The sequence below is a fragment of the Podarcis bocagei genome, assembly GCF_964188305.1.
Source record: "Podarcis bocagei genome assembly, chromosome: 5".
NCBI classification, from domain to species: Eukaryota; Metazoa; Chordata; class Lepidosauria; order Squamata; family Lacertidae; genus Podarcis; species Podarcis bocagei.
This window is the reverse complement of record NC_138129.1, coordinates 82,511,904-82,534,620: the sequence shown is the minus strand read 5'-3', so window position 1 is coordinate 82,534,620 and position 22,717 is coordinate 82,511,904. Positions and strand designations below refer to the sequence as shown.

The following is a 22,717-nucleotide window of genomic DNA, read 5'->3' as shown; positions in this document are numbered from 1 at the left end:
TTCGATATTTGAAACAACTGTCTGAATATCTTCATAACTACCACAATAACTATTTGCATTATTTTTATATGCTCACTGACAACTCTTTTTTACCAGTCACCAAGCATATTTCATTTATGTTCAATGATAATAAAACCAAGTTCTCTTCCACACTTTGCTCTAATCACAGAGCCTCTTGTCCCTAAATCCCTAAGTATTTTGTAACCCCCCCCCCCCGTATGCCCTTTACTAAATTATATGATGCTATCTTTCTCCAGGGTGACAACTGCCTTTATGGAAATGTGAAACTAAATAGCTTGGATCAAAGTACAAAGAGCAGAGGATACAAAGCAACTACTGGAAATTCTTCAAGGCACTACTTAAACTAGAATGAGGGGGGGGGGATATGCATTCCTTTATTTTTTTCTTAACCTAAGGAAATAATTCAGTTTTGTACTGGAATTTGTATAAATGAAGAGGATTTACTGGTGTAACAAGGTACAAGGTCATGCAGACCCACAGAGGTAACTAGGAATTTTATTTTTATACGCATGTTCTGCATGACACAGCGTAATATGTCATGTGTTGTTGTTCATCTGAGGTTGTATTTACCTACTTTTAAGACCTGTTAAGGAACAGATGGTTGTTATTATGCCTTCATTTGTAAAACTACAGAATTCAAAGAGGGTGCACTTTCTTTCCCCCCCATGACCTGGTACATCAAAACTCCCCTGCCCTATTTGTTGGCAGAGAAATTGCAAGGAAATTTTCATTGAATTATCCCAAGGAAATGAGAAAATCAGGATGAATTTTGCCAACAGCAGTGGCAGGAGCACAGCTTCCCCACTTCTGTTTTTGGTGCTACTGCAAGTGAACAGTGTTAGCTGCGTTGGCAGTCTAGGTACCATTTTGCATATCCCATGATGCCATGGATACCATCATTCTGGGGCATTCCAGGAGGAAGTGGCTGCTACCACACAAAGGTAAAGGAAGGAGAATGGCCCTTTTTTACCATGTGTGTGTGTGTGTGTGTGTGTGTGTGTGTAGAGATAGAAAATAGGAAAAATCCCAGTAACCTTCTCAGAAAGATTTCTTCGGAGAATTTTCAGCTCAGCTCTAGTAATGACGAAAGAGGAATCTAATTTTTAAAAACTGTATGTGTATGTATATAGGATTTGAAAATCCCTGAAACTTAGTGACATGCTTTCAGGATGTCCCTAAGGAAGATCAAAAGGGTGCATATAACTCAACAAAGCATTTGATGCCATTTCAGGTCTGCACAAGCTTCTACCAAGAGATCAACACGCAATTCCCACTTGCCCTCCCTGACCTCAGTGTGCTTTGAACTGATGAAATGCGAGCACCGGTTTCCCCCGCAGAAGCCACAAGGTAAATGTAACAAGTAATCCATCTTCTGAACAGCAATCAGGCAACCACTTAACAAACACGCTACACAAACATAATAATTAATCTGAGCGCTGACCTGAATAGCAATTAATATAATCAGCCTCAATTGGCATGCTCATTGTACACTGGTTTTTGTTTCCTAACTTGTCAAAGTTAGGACGTTATGCTCCATATAAATATGCTGGCTGGCACTGGGGAATGCTAATTTCAGGTGGAGGAGGTGACACCAATGTACAAACAGCACAGGGTGTTCACGCTTTTGTGTTCAGAGTAAAGTGAAACACGGTGTCGGTGTCAAAGTAGAACAAAAAGGACAAGTGCTCTCTCCAACTAAAAGGGGGGGAAATGTAGACTCCTAACCACAAATGACAGACAGAGCCTTGTGGCCTGTGAATATTAAATGAGACAAATAGTACGGAAAAGCTATTACTGTGGCCTCAGGTTCAGCATCAACTGATACGCTTGTCTTTTTCCTTTTCTTTAATTAAAGGCACAGGGCCACATACGGAACCAAGAGGCTTAATATTCACCTAGTGCAAAATTCAAGCACCTTGGTTTAACCACAAGTGAAGAACATGGGGAAACATAAAGAATGGTTCTCCAGAATATGGGGAAAGACCACTTTATGTGCCCACTCCCACCATAGAGAGATTAAATCAGTGATTTGTCTGCCTTTGGACCACAGAATTTAAACCTTCTGGTTTCTTGTGTAGGCAGGCTTCAAAAGTGGAATTCATCATAGAGCCCTTGTTTCTTTCGGATCCACATTTCAACATTTGAAGGTGCAAATCTCAAAGTCCCTCGCCTTAGTCCCAGTGGAAGCGGATGGTATTTCAAAGTGGATAGGCAGTCCCCTAGGGATCCTGGCAAAAAGCTGACAAATCTTGAGACTTTTGATGGAAAAAAGAGAGTTTTTCATAAGAAATATGTTTTAAACAAATTCTGTGGGGTTTTTTTATATTCAAGAGCCCAGTGCAACCACCGCTTCCTGCCTGCAAATATCAGATCTGGTTTTTAATGAGCTTGGCATTAGCCCAAAACAACAGCCCTCATTAAAGTCACCCACTTCCCTTTTAAACAGCATCTCCATTATGCCCTCAAATACCTGTTGCAGCAGTTTGCTGGGCACCAGAGCCCAGCTGCCAGGTTAGCATTTCAGAAAACAATGTCCATCTCTACACCAGCTGTTGATGGGAGCTTCTTCTGTTACCAAGCCACCAGCAGGTATTTTTTTGAAGAAATGAAAGGGAAGGCAGGGGGACTGGCTGGCTAGGAAAGCGGGGAATGGAAGAAGCTAAGGCACAAGCTAAAGGTAAAGGGACCCCAGACCATTAGGTCCAGTCGTGACTGACTCTGGAGTTGCAGTGCTCATCTCGCTTAATTGGCCGAGGGAGCCGGCGTACAGCTTCTGGGTCATGTGGCTAGCATGACTAAGCTGCTTCTGACGAACCAGAGCAGCGCACGGAAACGCCGTTTACCTTACCACCAGAGCGGTACTTATTTATCTACTTGCACTTTGACGTGCTTTTGAACTGCTAGGTTGGCAGGAGCAGGGACTGAGCAACGGGAGCTCACCCCGTCGCGGGGATTCGAACTGCCGACCTTCTGATTGGCAAGTCCTAGGCTCTGTGGTTTAACCCACAGCGCCACCCGCATCCCAAGGCACAAGCTAGGTAGCACTTAAGTTCCATGTATGTGTCCTTAAGTGCAGGTTGTTGTTTTATAACACAAATTGCCAGTGCAGGGTCCCCAACATGGAGCAAGACCCAAGCAGTGGTGGTGGTGGTCTGGTGTTTAGAGGGTTTTCAGCTTTTGCTTCCTGCTTCAGTCCCAATCTGGACAGGTCCCCTGACCCAGGGCCTGCAATTTCCATGGGGGGGTGGGACCAGTTGAATCCTGTGGGAGTTATTTTCCTTGTAGAAACTGCCAGCATAGAGTCCTGTGATTTGGAACCATAGTAGGCAACCAAAAGTTGGCACTACTCCTTTCCTGTGGTAGGGAACCAGTCCAGATTGATACCTTCACCATGGCAACTTGCATTTAAAAGCCCTGCACTTAAGGACAAAGATGCAGATCTAATGTTTTCTCTACTTTGGCACTAATTAGATTGCTCTTGTTCCCCTATAAAAAACACGTTATAAATTGTAGGAGTGAACATGCCATTCTGCCTATGGTACTAAAGCTATTCTTATGGGGCCGATGTTATTCCACCACCCTATCTGTTTCCCATTCCTCTCTTTTTAAAAAAAATGTGCTAAGAAAACAGCAGTGGATGAGCTTTTCTCTTCTTCCTTAACCAATTCCAAGACTTCTACAGTCTTATCAAGGGGCAAAATAGATGAAAGAAACAGAACTGAAGATTTAAGAAGCATAAGGATCTAAGCAGAGGCCAGCAAGCTGACTCAAAGCTACAGAGAGCAAGTTCATAGAGATGTCAACAGAAAGTTCAAAAATCTCAGATAGGTCAGCATTTAACTGGAGCTAAAGTGACAAACTGGGCTGGGGAAACTATTGGCTTTTTTGCTCTCTGACATGGAGACAAAACAACAACAGCAACAGCAGCAGCAACAACAACAACAACCATGTTTTTCTCACTAGCCCTGTTGCACTTCTTCTCCTGATATAAATGATTTATTAGGGAAGCCGGGCAGCAGAAAAATCACACGGACAATGCCAGAGCATCCCTTCAAGGCAATTCCGATGCAGCTCGTAGTTCTCATCCCCAATGAAAACGATGGCAAGGTGGAGAGAGAGCAAGAGAGCGAATTTGGCACTTGTCACGAATATATGTGCTGTCAGATGTACAACCCAAAGCCTCACCCCAATTAAGCTTAAGTGCTTGGATTTAAACCAATTTAATTCCAATGACTTCAGGAAGACCCAATCTGTTTATGTCCGAATGCTTCATCTTAACAAGGTTGCAGATCGAGCGGTTTGCTAGCTAGCACTCCTGAGCAAAAAGAAGAAGGTGATTACGCTCCCACATCCATACGCAGAGGATTATACCAGGCAGGTTTTGAATCACTGTAAAATGCATCATAATACCTTTGGGTTGAAAAACAAGGGTTGGCCAGGCACATACAGTTAGGCTCTGTGCTAATAAGCTACTATTCTAGGAACCCAATGTTTCCCAAAATTCTGATACACACTTGTTTTCTGGATTAAAATGGCATTGCTCTATTCTTCTTTCATTCCCAAAGGCCTAGTCTCGTCTACCGTTTTTGAAGGCTGTGCCACAGAGCCCTTTGATGCTATTCAGTGGTATGTAACAACGATATTAGAAGCCTAAAGGAAGTTTCTGAAAATGATGCACAAGAAAGATAGTAAAACAAAATATCCTTTCGGAGTATTCGTCTTAACTGTCGAAATGTCCACATTTTGGCATTAGGAAACAAGCATGGGTTTTCACACTGGTACGGAAATAACATCACTGTGTGTTGCTTTCTCCTATGATGATGCAAGTTTTCCAGAAGCATCAATTAGAACACATTAAATTGCCATTTCTTGCCATTTTCAGGATTTCTCCCTCAATGTGAAGAGCAAATCAAATCAACAAATGGAAAACTAAAACAGCCAGCATTTTGTGTTGCCAAATGATTAAGGAAACGCTTCCTTGGTTTGTATGTATCCTGATCTCTTCTGTTATCTTGGGGTGTAGTGAGTGAAGGCGGACAAATATCCGTATGCAATTCCAGTATTTTGTATGTTCCTTTTCTTGTGAGACTAGAGAATTTAAAGAAAGTCTCCACAAACAAGTGAGGTTCCCATCTTTCTCCCCATTAACTGAATTTGAAAAATCTCCACAAACAATGAGATTACGATTTGGAGGGATGTTTGAGAACACTTCTAGATACGGACATCTTCAGGCAATGCTGTGTCCTGAAACACTCCACAGGGAACACAGATTCTTCCTGAAGTTTTCCCCTCAGCAGAAATCTCACTGTACACTCCCCAGGCTTGTTCTACACTGTGCTAGAATTTGCAAGAGCTATATGCATTTGACTCCATGTGTCAGCTTGCTGTGTCTCTAAGCCTTGGCCATTGTGGCTGTTTCCATCTTCACTTATCTCATATTTTTTTTCTTCCTTGTCTAAAGCTTGATGGTCTGTTGTCTGGTTGCATGCCTCTTACACCTATTGACCCCAAACAGCAGGTCAGGTCATTATACTGGGATAGACTATTGATCCACATAACCCAATATCATCTGCTCCGACTGACCCAAGACCAAATTAGGCTCCAGGTGAGGAGTACCTTCAATGTACCCTCCCATTCCCCCCCCCCGGCCTTGAAATACTTTGTATAATTGCATTTATAGTCTACTTCACAATTTTGATACAGCCTACCACAAACCTTTTCCTCTTGCCCCACCCCCAAAACAATAAAGTATTAAAGAAAGTAAAATGAGATTTTAAAAAATGGGAACTTCCCCCACCCCATCTCCCATTTCCCCATAAGGTTAGCACGTTATCAACTATATTTTTGAAATGTGGTTCCATGCACCCCTGGGGTTTTAAACACATGCTGAGTCTTTGTGGTGTTATGCATTAGTGGCATGCCAGACTCCCCTAAATTCCTGGATCCAGTAAGTGCTAGAATTTAATCAAGCCTCCTGAACCCCTGGATCCAGCAAGGATTAAATTGTAAGCCAGGCTGGTTTCCTGATGAGGTAATCCCCTGGAGTGACGAGCCATTGGGAAAACAAAGGGAAGTCAATGGCCCATTAAGAAGACAAAGGCTCTGTGTCAGATGGCAAGTTGGTGGGGCCCCTCCTCCAGCTCCAAGTTAGTTAGAAGACAATGCCAGAGTTTTTAGAATTGGCTGGGATGTGACCGGGAGGGAAAAGGTTGCAGGTTGGAAAAGACGGCAAGCTGGAGAGAGGGCTGAAGCATGATGGTTGGCTTCTGTTTGCATCCATGGCTGTGGAGAAACAAGTCTCTCATGGAGTGTTAACGCTGGGAGCCTCTCCAGCATTGTAAATGGTTGATTCACATATAGGTGTAAATCAACCATAAATCAAGACTTCACAGTTTCTGCTGTGCCTCATTTCCAAAAGGAAACATGGACCCTAGGTAAAGTGCCTAGCACCCCTGGAATCTTGCACCACTCAGAGATTGGGGTGGCATGCAACAACATGTACTACAGGCTTGTCGTCCAGTTTGGGAGCAAGGATGGAGCTAATACACTGAATGCATGAGAAGGCTATTGCAATGCTAGCAAGCTCCATTAAAAACAACAAGGCTTACTTTTGAGTAGAAAGGTAAACGATTGCATCATTAATGGTGTCCATTAATGCACACAGGAAGAGAGTGGGAGTAGATTTTCATCTTTCATTACTTGACGTCCCTAGAGCACCTTGAGTAGGCATCATAGCAGCATTAAGCACATCAATTAAGTCAAAAAGTGCTTTGTTAAAGGGTTACAGGAGGCTTCCAAGCTCCTGAACCAAACCTTTTAGTTGTGGCTGTATTAAAATCCCACAAATGCATAAAACATGAACTAGTAAAGTCGTCTGTTTTAATTAACAACTAGTACATATTAAAGGATGCACTGGCAAAATGCACCCTTCTTACCTTAAGTGCAGAAAGGCTACGCACCTTTGCCAAATATTTATTGCCTTTTTATGCCAGAAAGGATATACTTTCCAACGGGCTTTGAATCAATATGTTATGGCAAGCCTGGAATCTCCTGGGTTTCTGACACTATATATGTTCTTTGAAGCTTCCCCAGTTTTAAGAGACGGACCCCCCTCTCTCTTTACGTTTAGCTTTCAGCCTTCATGTGCTCTTCTATCCTTTAAAAAAATAACTCCTGTTCTTTATAGCTATGAGATGCAGAAATATTCTCAGCTCTTTTCCCCCCCAAATAAGAGATGAACTTTTAGAGAATCAAAAAATCTTTAAGCTTGTGCTGCTTCAGAATATTGATGGGAAATAGAATCACTAAAGGCTCGTGCACATCAGAAACTCACTGAATGGAAAACGAGCACATTGGGATGACCGCTGTCCCTGAAATGCTATGTTTCAATGGGCAGGGAATTTGTGATGTGAAGAGTACTCAGTTGTACAGCTCCTCTGCCAGCTTTGCAATGTAGTAGAATTCCATCAGGGCTGTGCCAAGTGCTTTCTATGGAGAGATGAAAGAGTAGCTATTATAATCCCCCCAGCTTTTAAATTATGAACAAGCCCATAACCACTGATGAGATAAACAAAGTGGTTTTGGGTGGATTTGTTTGTCTTTTAATGGTAATTAGTATGAGTTGTGCTGCCTTGAATATGGTTTTTAAACAGTGAATTCTACATTTTTAGACAAAAAAATAAACAGTGGTAGTAGTAAGGGCAACAAAAGCACAAATTCTTCCAGTCTTGCTCTTTCTATCCCAGATTTGGCTGTTCTCCTGTGCAAGAATGCATTAGCAATTCATCAAAAGAGCAAGTGTCATTATGCACAGGAAGCCTAGGGAATTATTTTGCATTTGATTTTCCACTTCTGATAGCATTATTATTGATTTAAATATTCTCCAGCTTGACATAGGTTAGACACAACAGATCACTGTATTTTTGAACTGTCAGTCATAGTAATCCTGGGCTACCCAAACTCAGATGGTTTTAGAAATTGTAACGATGTCAGATGCAGAGGTCAGACTCCCAGCCCAGTAGCTCTCAAACTTCAACAAAAGCCCTCTTACTAAAGCATAACTCCTGAAGTTCCTGGGAAAGCTAATCATAAAATATCTTAATCAATATACTACATGATGGAAAAGCCAAGGGTGGAAAACAGCTCTGTGTTCTTAATACCGGTAAAAGAATAATGGGGGAAAAATAGAATAATATTAATAGATTTGTAATCTTTGTAAACAGAAGTACACCATATGAGGCATGATCAATACTAAAGTCGTTGACAAAAGCAGTCTCTCTAAATCCACTCAATGCATGTAAAATTGTTTTCATTTTATATAATTTAGCTGAGTGAAGCTATTCACCCTTCTGCTGTTTGTCTGAAATTACTCTAATTTATTCTATATGTACATTTGCTGGTTAATTGAAAGGCAGTTATTCAGTAAATGGCTTACAATGTAAGCCTGACATTAAAGAGTGCCCAAACTGTTAACATTAGCCCAGGGATCCCATTTTGGATTTGGGAGCTCTGGGAGCCCTGGGAAATGTTATTTTTACAGCCTGCTTGATGTCAAGGGAAATTGTGTTCCCCTAGCCTCTGACACCAGGGATGCTGGCAGCTGAGATACTGCCAAACCAGTATTCATTCGAGGCATTAGAGAAGAGAACAAGGGGACAAGGATAGACGTCTACTGCTACCACAGAAACCATTACAGAAGCAGCTGCAGCCACTAGTACACTAGTAAAAAGTGCTTGGGGTTCAAGGGAAGGGTAATGTTTACAGCCAGATTTAGAAACCTTAAGAAGAACAGAAGCATTTCCCCCCTCCAATGTTACCAGCCACAGTGATACAGATTTCCTCTCAATCTTGGAACTCTATAGAGAATGACGAAACTCCGACTCTTCTCAAAATTCAGAGGAAGACAGAGTGTGGGGTGGTTGTTGTTGTTTTGGATCTGTGATTACTGGGTTCATGGAGAGACCAGCCAAAGCAAGCCCTGCCACTCCCTTCTACAGCTCTGGGCTTGCTTTCACATTATGCACAATCCTCCCCAGCTCCTCAACCTCTCATTTTTGAGACACGGTGTGAGATATAGGATAAGGCACTCCTCTCGAGGGAGGGCGTAGGATTCAAATGACCGAAAAGTTTAGGCAAGCTACCAATGATAACCATAATTTTGTGGACCCTTGTGAGTCCTACTGTCCTGTTATGAGGAAGGATGTGTGGATCCAGAATTGGCGTCCACGGTCACTTATGGACTCATGTTAAGACCGTGTTCATGGAAGACAGTCTTACTCGTCCATGAGTGATCGCTGAAGAAGAAGAAGAAGAAGAGGAGGAGGAGGAGGAAGAGGAAGACTGTTATACAAAATGACCTCCCTTTTGATAATGGTATGATATTTCCATTTGATAGATGCTGAGCAGCGAAGATACTTGGAATTTGAGCCATACCAGTTCTGCTACTTTGTGTGTCAATAATAAATATTGACATAATAACAAAAACAAAAAGTTTAATAAATAAAAGCTACATTGTTTGTTATAACGTAACCAGCTCTCAAGCTTAGTTTTCACATTTTGACAGTGGAGGGAAGGCAAATGGAGTTAACAACAGATCAGTGCTAACAAATGCCATTCTGCTTGCAAGCTTCCCCTAGGCATCTGGTTGGCTACTATGAGAAGGGGATACTGAAAAATATGACTTTTGAGCCCTCTGGCCCAAAAATGGCAACTAGGCATTCCATTTTGGCAACTGTAACTCTGGTTTAAGGAGCCATTTGGCGCCTAGATTATATACCTGAGTTTCTAACACTGCTTGTGACCTTATGTTTCTTTGGTCGAGGATGTTTCATATTATGATGTGAAACAACCTAGGAGGAAAGTATGCTACTTCCATAGCACCAATTAATTGCATTGCTGGTGTATCTGTGCATCAATGTGAGTCCATTGGCTAACGGCTGCAAGAAAGTAAAGGTTTCTATATATGAATTTAAGGGTCCGCAAGAGATTGGGCCTGTCAGTGAACACACTATAAGAACCTGACTGTTTTCCAAGATGCTACCAGCACATTTCTCTTCCAATAAGGGATGTAATATATCAATTGTTAAAATTGATTTTCCCAGAAAGCTCCTCTCTTACGGACTTTGAAACTGTCCGTGCTGCATTTCATTTACAACGTACATTACCAAGGAAGCCTCGCTGCAAGCTTCAGAAAGTTTGGATGCTATTAGAATGCTTTGGGAATACTCACAGTTGCGAAGCCAAGTAAACAAGCATTAATAATAACAAAACCTTTGGAAAGAAGACACCTTGCTCAATGAAAACACCTGTTCCATGTGCAGTGGGGTTTTCTTCAAACAAACAAACATGTCCAAAATTGAAAAACAAATTGCAAATGTATCAAAGCCATGAGAAAAAGGGGCCACTGTCAACTAGAATATTCAGATTGGTCTAGCAAGCACTTTGGGCCTGTATTAGCTTGTATGCATCACTAGAAACCTTTCTGTTACCAGTAGGCATTTTTAATGGAAGTTTGCTTTCGGACATGGATCATTCTTGCTGAGAAATGAAATCCGTTCTCTTCAGACTTGAGGGATCTCTTGAAAGGTGAATGTTGAGAGCCTCAGTATATGAATGTTGACCCCAATGCCAGTTACTGTGCTTGTACAGTACAATCATGGAGTCCTGGGGCAAGCCGTGCCATCAATACTATTCAGGATATTGCAGCTTGACAGAGATCTGTTTCTAGGGTACCCACCTGCAGAGACTCTCCCTAAAATGCTTTACTTACTCTGACAAGTTCTAAGCTGCCCTTAAGTATTAGGATTCTTAAGGGAAGTGTACAAAACAAAGCAAGTAATAAGACTGCAGGAGCAGTGTGGGGCTGCTGCCAAGCATACTTTCCTGAATACACTCCACAGGATGATGTGGTATCGTATATTATTTATTATCATTATTATTATTAAACCCTGCCCATCTGACTGAGTTGTGTACACAGTGTGGTGTAGTGGTTAAGAGCGGTAGGCTCGTAATCTGGCGAACTGGGTTCAATTCCCCGCTCCTCCACATGCAGCTGCTGGGTGACCTTGGGCCAGTCACACTTCTCTGAAGTCTCTCAGCCCCACTCACCTCACAGAGTGTTTGTTGTGGGGGAGGAAGGGAAAGGAGAATGTTAGCCGCTTTGAGACTCCTTCAGGTAGTGATAAAGCGGGATATCAAATCCAAACTCTTCTCAGTCACTCTGGGTGGCTTCCAGCATATATAAAAACATACCAAAACATTAAACATTAAAAACTTCTCTATGCAGGGCTGCCTTCAGATGTCTTCTGAAGGTTTCATAGTTATTGATCTCCTTGAAATATGATGGGAGGGTGTTTCACAGGGCAGACACCCCTCTGCCTGGTTCCCTGTAACTTCACTTCTCGCAGTGAGGAAACCATCAGAAGGCCCTTGGAGCTTTTATTGGTTTTAATTGCCACTTTATTGTTTCATTTCATTCTTGTACCCAGCGATGGGACCCTAATAAACCCAATAAACAAATTAATGCCACAGGAACCATTCCATATCTAGCCTTCTCTTCACCACCTGCCTAACTCTTCATGGTAGACAGGTATGATATACCCACATAAGGCAGGGATGAAGAACCTGTGGCCATTCAGACATTGTTGGGCTCCAACTCCTATCAGCCCCAGACAGCATGGCCAGTCAGGTGCTGGGAGAAGGAGTCCAACATGCAGAGGATCAGCAGTTATATCCCTGATATAAGGGGACAGTGTGAAGTTTGGTATTTCCTATGAAATAATTCAGGAATTCAGGTGGCCACTGGGCTGAATGTAGTCCTTCCTCTACCAATATAATCAAGGTGTGCGATGCTAGAGAGCTTTGACCACTGTTTCAAGCATAAGGAGAAGACAAGTGGCAAATTGGCTCTTTCAATGCCAGCTCTGTTCAATGTGTGAACTCTATTTTTTTTTTTATAATGCATTTTTATTGAAGTTATACACAAAAAACAGATATATATGAAAATACAGAGAAAAAATTACAAAGAAAAAAAAACGAGGAAAAAAAAAACCACACATCCGAAAAAAGAAAGACACACAATCTGAACTTCCCTCCATCCTTTTGATAAGTATCAAATATCTCCTTCCATTATGTATTTGATTTTCAATCTATAGTCTTAAATTCACTCGCTGGTCGTATTGTTCTAACCCCGTCAATTCACTTTAAGCATTTATTCCAATATATTTCCAAAATTTACTCCAATTTTTCAGAAATTTCTGTTCATCCTGATCTCTTATTTTACCTGTTAGTTTGTCAAGCTCAGCATAGTTTACCATTCTAATCTGCCAGTCCTTTATGTTGGGGATGGTTTCCACTTTCCAATATTGTGCCAACATAATTCTCGCTGCTGTGGTGGCGTAGAGGAATATCGTCCTATCTTCCTTTTTAATTTCTTTATCCATCATTCCCAACAGGAAGGCTTCAGGCCTCTTGGGAAAGGTATACTTAAATATTTTTTTAAGTTCATTATAAATTAATTCCCAAAAGCCTTTCACCTTTTTACATATCCACCATAAATGATATAGGTCACCCTCCACCTCGCCACATTTCCAGCATCTCTTATCCTTTAATCTATACATTTTGGCCAATTTCACAGGGGTGTGGTACCATCTATATAGCATCTTCCAGATATTTTCTCTCAATGCCATACATGCTGTGAACTTTATGTTACAATTCCAAACTTCTATCCACCTTTCAAAATCAATGTTATAACCAAAGTCAATTGCCCATTTAATCATTGCCTCCTTCACCTCCTCATCTTTTGTGTACCACTCTAGTAATATATCATAAATTCTGGACAGGGTTTTATTTTTGCCTTCTATTACTTCTATACTAAATTTTGATTTTTTATCATCAAAACCCGCCTTCCTCTTATCCTCTTTTAACAAATCATTCACCTGGTGGTATTGCAGCCAACCAGTGAATAAATTTTTTATTTCTTCATAAGGTCTGAGTTTGGGCCCTTGGTCAGTTTTTCTTAACATTTCTTCATAGGTGGCGTTTATCTCCTCCATATTTATTTTCTTAATCGTTAAGGCCTCTATTGGTGAAATCCACCATGGGGTCTTTCTTTCGAGGAGGTTTTTGTTCCTTTCCCATGCTTGATATAATGGTCCCCTAAAAATATGATCTAAGAAACTCTTGTGAACTTTCACTTTCCCATACCAAAGGTACGAATGCCATCCGTACCAATTATTAAAGCCTTCCAGGTCCAGTAGCTCTCTATTCTCCAGTTTTATCCAATCTTTTACCCAATATATACAAGCCGCTTCATAGTATAAACTTAGGTCCGGGAGAGAAAAACCCCCTCTTTCTTTTTTGTCTATCAAAATTTTCATTTTTATCCATGGCCTTTTCCCCTGCCAAATATACTTTGCCAAGGCTCTCTGCCACTCTTTACATTGTTTTAGGCCTTTAAGTATGGGGATGGTTTGGAATAAAAATAACATTCTAGGCAGAATGTTCATTTTAACAACAGCTATCCTCCCCAAAAAGGAGAGTTTCATCCTCCCCCAAATTTCCATGTCTTTCTTTATACTCCTCCAGGTGGCATCGTAATTATCCTTGTATAAATTTATGTTCTTAGCTGTAACCCAGATCCCAAGATATTTCACTTTCTTAGCTACCGCAATTTTGGTCTTTCTTTCTAGATCTATCACTTCTTCCTTTGTTAAATTTTTAACTAACATTTTGGTTTTGTTTTTATTTACCTTAAGTCCTGCCACGGCTCCAAATTCGTCAATTTTTTGTAAAGCTTCTTTTACGCTGTTTTTTGGGTCTTCTAAGGTTAGTACAATGTCATCTGCGAAGGCCTTGATTTTGTATTCCCTCTTTCCTACCCTGACTCCTGTGACTTCTGTTGCCCCCCTCAGTCTCTCGTTTAGTATTTCTAATACTGTTATAAACAATAGAGGGGACAGGGGGCAGCCTTGTCTAGTTCCTTTATATATACTAAAATATTCTGTTGTGGTGTTGTTTATTACCAATTTTGCCTTCTGTTCCTTATATATAGCTTCTATGCCTTTTCTAAATTTCTCTCCCATTCCCATCATTTCCAAACTTTTCTTCAAGAAATCCCACGAGATGTTATCAAACGCTTTCTCAGCATCTATGAATACCAAGGCCGCTTGTCTATCTATACTCATATCCAAATATTCAATAATGTCTATCAAGTTCCTTACATTGTCCCTTAGTTGTCTCCCTGGGAGGAAGCCCGTTTGATCTTTATGTATTCTGTTGTTCAAAACCTTTTTTAGTCTTTCTGCCATTATATCTGCAAATAGCTTGTAATCATTATTTAGTAGTGAAATTGGCCTATAATTTTTCACTTCCAAAGTATCTGCCTCTTTTTTGGGAATCAAAGTAATATATGCTTCCTTCCAGGTATTCGGGATCCTTCCTTCCTTTAATATATTATTCATCACTTCGCCTAACACTGGGGATATTTGGTTACTTAGTGTTTTATAATATTTGGCTGAGAGCCCATCTGGGCCTGGCACTTTCCCATTTTTCATCTTTTTAATCGCCTTCTTTATCTCTTCTTGGGTAATTTCCTGGTCTAATATCTCTTTTTCTTCTTTTGGGATTTGTTTTAGATGATGTTCTTGCAAAAACTGCTCTATTTCTTGTTTTGTTTCCTTTCCTCTTTTATATAAGTCCTTATAGTATTTTTGAAATATCTTCCTTATTTCTTTTGGCTCTTCCACAATCCTTTCTCCTTCCCTTATCTTACTAATCGTATTTTGTTTTCTTCTTTCTCTTATTTGCCACGCCAAATATTTGCCTATCTTGTTTGCGGATTCAAATGTCCTCTGGTTCATCATTTTAATTTTCCATTCTACCTCAATGTGTGAACTCTAAGTGGACAGCCATTACACCTCCATTGCACGATGCACTATAATTAATGCTCTTCCTTTCTTCAGTCTTCAAATTCTTATTCCCAACATTTGTTGCATATGCCTTAATAAGGAATGGGCAACTCTGGAGGTTGTGCCCTCCAGATGTTGTGGAATAGAACTTGCATGAGGCCCAAGTAGCATGGGCAATGGAAAGGAATCATAAGAGCTTTTGTCCAAAACATGGAGGGGAGGGGCGAGCGCACCATGCTGCCTTCCTCTGCTTTAATGTAAGAACATAAAGATCACCTTGATGGATCAGAGTAAGGGTTCTTCTAGTCTGGCATTCTGTCTCCCAACAATGATGAACTATAGACCTTGGAAAACTGACCGGCAGGGTATGATGTATAGCTGTGCTCTGTTGTTTAATCAGTGCATAATGTGCTTGCAATATTAAAGCAATGCAAACTACAACCTACCATTTGTTGTATAAACAATGACCTTGTCAAGAGAGCAGAGAAAGTTCTGAAGATGTCAAAATCCAGATTTGGAATCACGTAAATATGTTTTGCACTCTGTTTTAAAATAGGCTTTTGTTGTGACCAGACGGTATCTCTGGAGCTGGGTGTCATTAATGCTTTCTGTTATAAGGTGTGTAATTATAAAACCAAGGAATTTATACTTCACTCATAATTGATTTTGCTTACGAAGTGGGCAATCAATACCTACTATTGAATATAAAATGATGCAGAAAAAGAAAGAAAATTGCTCTTGATTAACCATTCAAAAGAACCTGATTTTAATCATCATTGTACAAGAACAAAAGTAATTTACAAGAGTCAACCCTTGCCCCCCGCCCGGAGTCCAATTTTATCTTGGGGAAAATTTCCCTTTATAATAAACTAGAGATGTGAAAGCCCAGAAGAAAAACAGGAAAACTGAGGCAAGGATCTGTTCTCCCCAATTTTTGTTTTCCCCTGATCTGTTTCTGAAAAAATGGAGGGAGGCAGCCTTTATACTCTACAACAAACCAAAAACTTTCATTCTCACATTTTTCTGTAGGCAAATTTGTATAGGAGATTCCTCTAATGTTTGTTTGCCCTTGTAAGTGTTTCTTGACTACTTAGCTACACTCTACCCTAAACACCAAATGTCTGCAGCAGCATCCAGGAGAATTAAAAGAAAGTACTGTAGTGTCTGCTAAGCATTTTACTTTTTGACACAGACCATGATACAGAAGTGTTTACAGTCATACCTTGGGTTAAATATGCTTCAGGTTGAGCGCTTTCAGGTTACGCTCCGCGGCGACCCTGAAGTAATGAAACGCGTTACTTCCGGGTTTCGCCACTCGTGCATGTGCAGACGCTCAAAATGACATCATGCGCATGTGCAGAAGCAGCGAATCGCGACCCGCACAGTCGCGGGTTGTGTTCTACTCAGGATGTGAACGGGGCTCCAGAACGGATCCCGTTCGCATCCAGAGGTACCACTGTACAAGCCACTGTCTGCACACACCGTTGAGTTCGTTTGTATATTCCCCATTCAGTGCCTTCACACTCACTCCCTGCAATGAATTACCAACATTGCTTTTCAAAATTTACTCATAGTTCACTTTGTTGGATTGCAGCCACAATCTTTTATAATCATTTCTGGTGTAGCCAGGTGAAGGTTTTGAAGGTCGTGCCACAAAGTCTTTTTCCTAAGAAAAAAGTCCTTTGATATTATTTAGTGGTATGCTGTAAAAAATAATAAAAAATAAAATAAAAAATCAGAAGCCTAAAGAAAGTTTCCAAAATGATGAATCAGAGGGAGAAAGACTGTTAAATGAAAAATCCCTTGGAGAATTCATCTTAACTGGCAATATGTCCACACTTTGGCATTAGGAGATAAATGTTTTATTTCTTTCTGCTACAGAAACGACATTATGGAACATCCACAAGAGGTGCAGAGAATGTGCTCAACTTCCTGCTTTACTACATAAAGGAGAAGCACAATGAAAGTTCTAACAATGTCCTTTCTTTTTGCTGGGCAGTTCCAAGCTAGCAATTTAGGCGGAATACTTTCTTGACCCAAGATATTTATGAATACCTGGTAGGAGCTGTTTTTAAGACTGCTTTCCAGCCTGCCCTGAAATTGGAATGCTGGTCTGTGGGTGATGGACACCCACCCCCCCACCCACCACTGCTCATTGCTGGGCAAATGGGATGCAGCTGTATTGGGGATCTAAAAGGATTCCTGTGAGCTAATAGTCTACTTGCAAGTAAAGACCTGGTCACGAGCCTACTCACAAGAAAGCCAGGAACTGGGCGTGGCTGGAGAGTAAGGAGTAAAAGGGGAGAGGAATTAGGAAGCCTCTCTTTCCCTGCAGTGGTAGCTTCTGGAGCCCAGGGATAATGAGGATAGAAGATGTTCTGTTTGGAGAAGAGATTATTTGAAAGGGGACATGCCCCATTTGTACAAAAAGGAAGAAGGAAAGGCTGTATTCCATTGATATAACTGAGGATATTGCATGCTTGTGCACATGGGAATTCAGGGACTCATTACATGAAAATAAAGTCACCCCCATTATGCTGGTCTGTTTATGGGGCAGCCAGACAATGGAGACAATGTAGCTGCTCCTGCTGCTATTCCAATACAGAACTCTCCCATCACCTGTTATAGACTGATGATGAATCCTGCTTGGTGCATTTTTAGAGCGGCGAGTAGTAACTCATTAGAAAACAGAGAGATGTCTGTTTAATTACTTGAAAAATGTCTCTGCCACTACCTTTCATGGCACCTGGAGGGGATAAACATGTCCACAGTTTTAATTAATTTTTATTTCTTTCATTGCACCTGTATGGCTGATAGAAATTGAATTCTAATGAAAGTGCAATCAAACACTCCTCCAGGCATCCGAAACATGTTTTGGCAATAACCAGAAAAAAACGAAGCATTTCTCTTGGTTTAATTAAAGGTTTGGAAGGGTATATTTCTGGGTGGTGGGAGTTGGAAAACACAGCTTTACAATTGTAATTATCCTAACTGAAACCAGGAGGCTAACTCCCTCATCTCTATTCAGAAAAGGGCACATTTCCCCACACATTGTGTGTCCAATTAAGTAAGATAGCAGTGTTTATTTCCGCAGTGTATACTGTTTAAAAAATGTAGTAAATATTGCTTTCCTAGCTGGAGCAACAGGCGCTGATGGCACACAGTTGGTTCTCAGCTCTTTTGCATGACTATTATAACCCACATCCATCCATCTATGATTGAGGGGGAACCTAAAGACGAAGCAGTTCTTTATTTTAGATTATTTATATACCACACTTCATAATATGTCAGGGGGCAGTTTAGTTAGTAGCTACAAGGGGGTAACCCATAGGGTGCAAAAGAGTAACTATTCACACTATCTGCAATTGCCCTGATTTCTGTTTTGCTTATCATAAGAGTGTGTGTTGCAGATTTACCTATTATCTGCCACATGTGTGGTCCATGTCATCTAACTAAACAAAGGCCAGCTTTTGGTTCTCTTAACATCCTGATTCTCTGTTCTGAAGCATCCCTTTCATGGACTGCGGGATGACCATGGTGCAGAATGCTCAAGGTCTGCTGGAGCTATATGGTCTGTGCTTGCCCCATCCCATAGCTACTCTCTTTCCTGGCTGGGGAATATACAAAAAATATATACACATTTTGTATAGACACATATACAAAAAAGACCCAGACAAGTGAACATCATTCCTTCTACTTCCAAAGTTCAGGGCTTACTTTTTATTAAGTTTCAACATTATCAAAACACAATTTTGTCTTTCGTCTTATTCTTATCGACTTCCCACCCCATTTTCCATGGAGTTGTTGTTTCTCCCCCTTCTGCTGCAACCTACGGTAGCTATTAGATCATAACCACGATATTATAATCTAATTACTTCCGTTGCTCATAGCTCAAATCCTGCTCACGAGTTCATCATACTATAATATTTCTTTAAATACAGTGGAACCTCGGGTTACGTACTGCCCCTCCTTACAAACGCTTCAGGTAACAAGCTCCGCTAACCCGGAAGTAGATGCTCCTTGTTGCGAACTTTGCCCCAGGATGCGAGTGGAAGTCGCGTACCAGCGGCGCTGCAGCAGCAGGAGGCCCCATTAGCGAAAGCGCGCCTCATGTTGAGAACAGTTTTGGGTTAAGAACGGACCTCCGGAACGAATTAAGTTTGTAACAGGAGGTACCATTATTATACATACATGAATTATGTTGCATTTATAGGATATTGGCCCCATTTTATAACTGAGTAACACCAAGGCACAACAATGAGAGACTATCCTGAGATCAATCAGTAAATCCACAACATAGGACTCCTAAGCAAAACTAGCAGTTTTAAAAAGTATTTCTCTGAGTACATTCAGAGTGCTTTTCTCTCACCACTGAGCAATTGCAGGCTCCACACAATCCACATATACATACACACACAACTGTCCTCTTCATCCCCCCCCCCATTCAGCAGCTTTTTATATAAACAGATTGATGATTTATTGTTACAACTCGATGCCCTTCTTGTCATCGGGGACAGAAAAGCTCTCCATATCTCCATTCCAATTTGTGCTGAGAATTCACCAGGATTCAGCCAAGGAGGCTGTTTTATGTACTAATGCTAAGTCCTAGAATATGAGGAAAGTTCCTCTAAGAATCAACAGAGTGCCTTTACCCCACCACCAAATAACTGAAGTCTCCTCCCTGCTCCTTCCTTACCGATTTATTATTCTTTTATTGGGTTACCTTTGAAGGCATTCTTTTCATTATTACATCTGAGAGAATAATACTTTTACTCCCTTTCCTCCCCCCCCCCAAATCCACCCACACATTCCCTTCCCTAATCAGTACACAAGGTGCCTTTTCAACTTACCAGCCAGGTAGTAATTTCCATTTATTAAAGCATTCACTTTGGTGCTTATCTGTGGATATGCAAGGCTGAATGAACACTTGGCTGTACCAAGAAATCTCTTTCTGCCTTCTTCATCCCCACTCCCTCTCTGAACTTTCCTTGCAGTTCCCGGCAGTGAATGTATAAGGAGTATGGAAAAGCCAATAGAAAAAAAATGTTCACTCTATCCCTTTTTGAGGCATTTTCATGAACACACAAGGTATAAAGCAGCGTAGAGGAGTCTGGGCTTGTACACAAGCCATACTCACAATGTCCCTGGGCGCCTCTAAGGCCTTGGCTCTGTACACAGTCCCAATTACTTTGCATCCAGTTTGCTTCCACCACTGGTTTGAGAAGCGGTGTACACATATAGCGTGTTCTCCCTAGCAGAGAGCACGTGTTGCGGTTGGGAACAGGCCACCCTCCAGTGACTAGGCAAATTTAGTTGAATCCCGACCATTTAAATGGTTAAACTGGGTTGCTGGGGTGTTTTGATTGTTGCCAATTCGGAGGAGGGGTCAGAGTCTATATATACAGGGGCCAGACGTTGGCACGGCCTCTTGGCCGTTTTGCATCGGATCACCCGCCCTCCCTCCCTTTAATAGGGGGGTTTTTTATTTAAGCTGATCACTTGACCTTGCTATGCCTGTCATGGTGTCGTTCGCCTTGGTGCGGGGGCACGGTAGGAATTTTGCCATCTGGCTGATTGGCTGGTGCCATTTGGTTTTTGCCTACTGCGTAGCAAATCGTCACAACTTGTAAGGTTGGCGGTTAGGCACTGGTTAAATTGGTGCTTGGAGGGGTAAGTGCCTACCCCTCCAAATGATGCGAATGGGAATTCCGTTAAAGGAAATCCAGGGGCTTGCCATTCTTTCGTCCTTGTCCCCGGAGTCGGACTTGGGCCGTGCAAGCCCCAACGGAACATGAGGGTGAGAGGTGTGGGTCTGTGTCCCAGCTTCATCTCTCACCCAATACTTGTTTCCCACGCTGGCTTCCGCTGGTATCCGGAAGGCCAGCTCTGTCCCTGAGGGCAAGGACAGATAGTCGGAACCAGTGCCTAAGCAACCACTCACATTTTTGTATTTGAATAAAGTTGTGGCCAAAATTATGCCAAAAACCTTAAACAAAAATTGATGTGTGAAGTGTGAATTATTGGGGGGCTACTGTGACTCAACACGCAACTGTCCACATCAGTCTTGTATCTATCCTGCTTCTTCTTACTAGATACTGCTCTTTGATGTGTTCCCCCCTGAACCAGGTTTGATTCGATTTGAGAAAAAGAGCGACCTGCTCTTCTGCTTTAAGTCGTGAATGTGTGAAGCATCTGATAGCTTGTTACATGAGCCAGAGTTGTTCAAAGGTTGCCATGTGATGGCCATTCAGAAATGAGGGATGGCATAGGATGGTGTTGTGAATCTAGATTTTCCTTCCCCAAGGAAAGGGCACTTGTACTCTGTGCACACTAACCCTTAAGTGGCAAATTTCCCTCTCTGAACCAGAAGGAAGAATAAGAAATAAAAGAGAATTGATGGTACAGAAGTGGCTTAAGCAAGCCATTTACCCCTTGGTACCAAGTTTGGGAACAACTGCCAGCTATGAAGAGTTACAACATGTGAATACGGCCCTTTGCACATTGAGTATGAAGATCTAATGGAAGTTTCTGCATGCACCCAGTTAAATGGACTTAGGGTTTCTGATAACACAGAGGTGCTCCAAGAAAGAAAGAAATTAAATAAATTATACAACAATATACATTAAAGAGTGAATTAATAACACATATAAATTATCACTGACAGATTGGTAAATCCAAAGTTAAAATAATATATATACAAACGCATAAATAATATATATTTTAATTAGTATGATCTCACAATCCCTCTAACTCTACCTTATTGAAGGGTTGGGATTAAAGATACGCTGTGCACAATATGGCATACCCTGCAAGTGTCCCGGAAAAACTAGGCCATCTCTCCCCTCCCCCCCCGGGACATCCTCTCTCTTTTTTCTTTTCTCCCGTGAGAGCATGCCAGCCATGTTTTGGACTTCAAATGGCTGTGCTGGAATTGGAAGCTCTAGTCCAAAACATCAGGATGGTACCATGTGGGTGAAGGCTACTTTAGAACAATATGTTCTGCCATCTTATTTACACCTTACATCAGAAAACTGTATGTTTGGTACCAACTTCCCCATAATTTGGATTCTAGTCTACAGCCGTATATGCCTCCTTGCCAAAGATTTAATTTATGTTTCCTATATATTCAGCTTTCACAGTTTAAAAGACTGCTGCCATGGTGCCACACACCCCGACTCTTCTGCTACGGGAGCAAAGCTTAATGTCTCCTAAGGTGGAGCTACCAAGTTCAGAGGAAACCAGGCGGACTTGCAATCTGGGCAGAGGAAAGCATCCCCCTATCTTCGAAAAAATGGCGCACTTCCCCCTCAGCTAGGCTGCAGGTGAGACAGCAAACATACAGAAGACGTCAACACTTCCCTCCACATCCAAGTTCATTAGTCAATCTAGTCTGGAAGAAAAAACAAGAACCTTAAGGGAACCAATTTGGCTTATTTTGCCACTCTTGACTTTGGCAGTCCCTGATTTGGAAGAGGTTCACTTTTCCATCGTAACAATATTTTAAATTAGTTGATTTGCATGGGAACGAAATATAGCTCCCTTTGCAAAACTGGAGACATGTGCAGCCTGGAAGTGTTATCATTTTATGTCGGCATGGCTGGCTTCAAGACACCCGTTAGATTGATAGAATAATTGCAGGGTGTTTTGTTTAAAGTAGCTTGGTGTTTTAAAAGATGTGAAAATGGACAGCGAGTAGGCAAGGGTTCAGAACTGCAGCCTGTCTTGATAGCTTTGCTTCCTCCTTTGCGAGGGATATGCAAAAACAACATGCAGTGGGATTTTGCATATTG

General features: G+C 41.4%; 2 protein-coding genes across 16 annotated transcripts in view; one reads left to right on the top strand and one right to left on the bottom strand.

The window, feature by feature from the left end:
* The window catches only part of LOC308587425 (uncharacterized protein), a 56,223-nt gene extending 50,601 nt beyond the window's left edge, over positions 1–5,622 (top strand). For 2 of the 5 annotated variants that reach the window (XR_014008361.1, XM_081195078.1), the window contains one exon: positions 258–347. Coding sequence is in view for 1 of the 5 variants with exons in the window: in XM_081195079.1 (XP_081051205.1) it covers positions 1,253–1,368; positions 4,587–4,675 (205 nt within the window). In the remaining 4 variants the exon portion in view is untranslated. The other 3 variants (XR_014008359.1, XM_081195079.1, XR_014008360.1) reach the window with 3 other exon arrangements.
* NTNG1 (netrin G1) overlaps positions 1–22,717 on the bottom strand; it is a 212,801-nt gene that overhangs the window by 157,661 nt on the left and 32,423 nt on the right. The gene's annotated exons all lie outside the window — the stretch shown is intronic.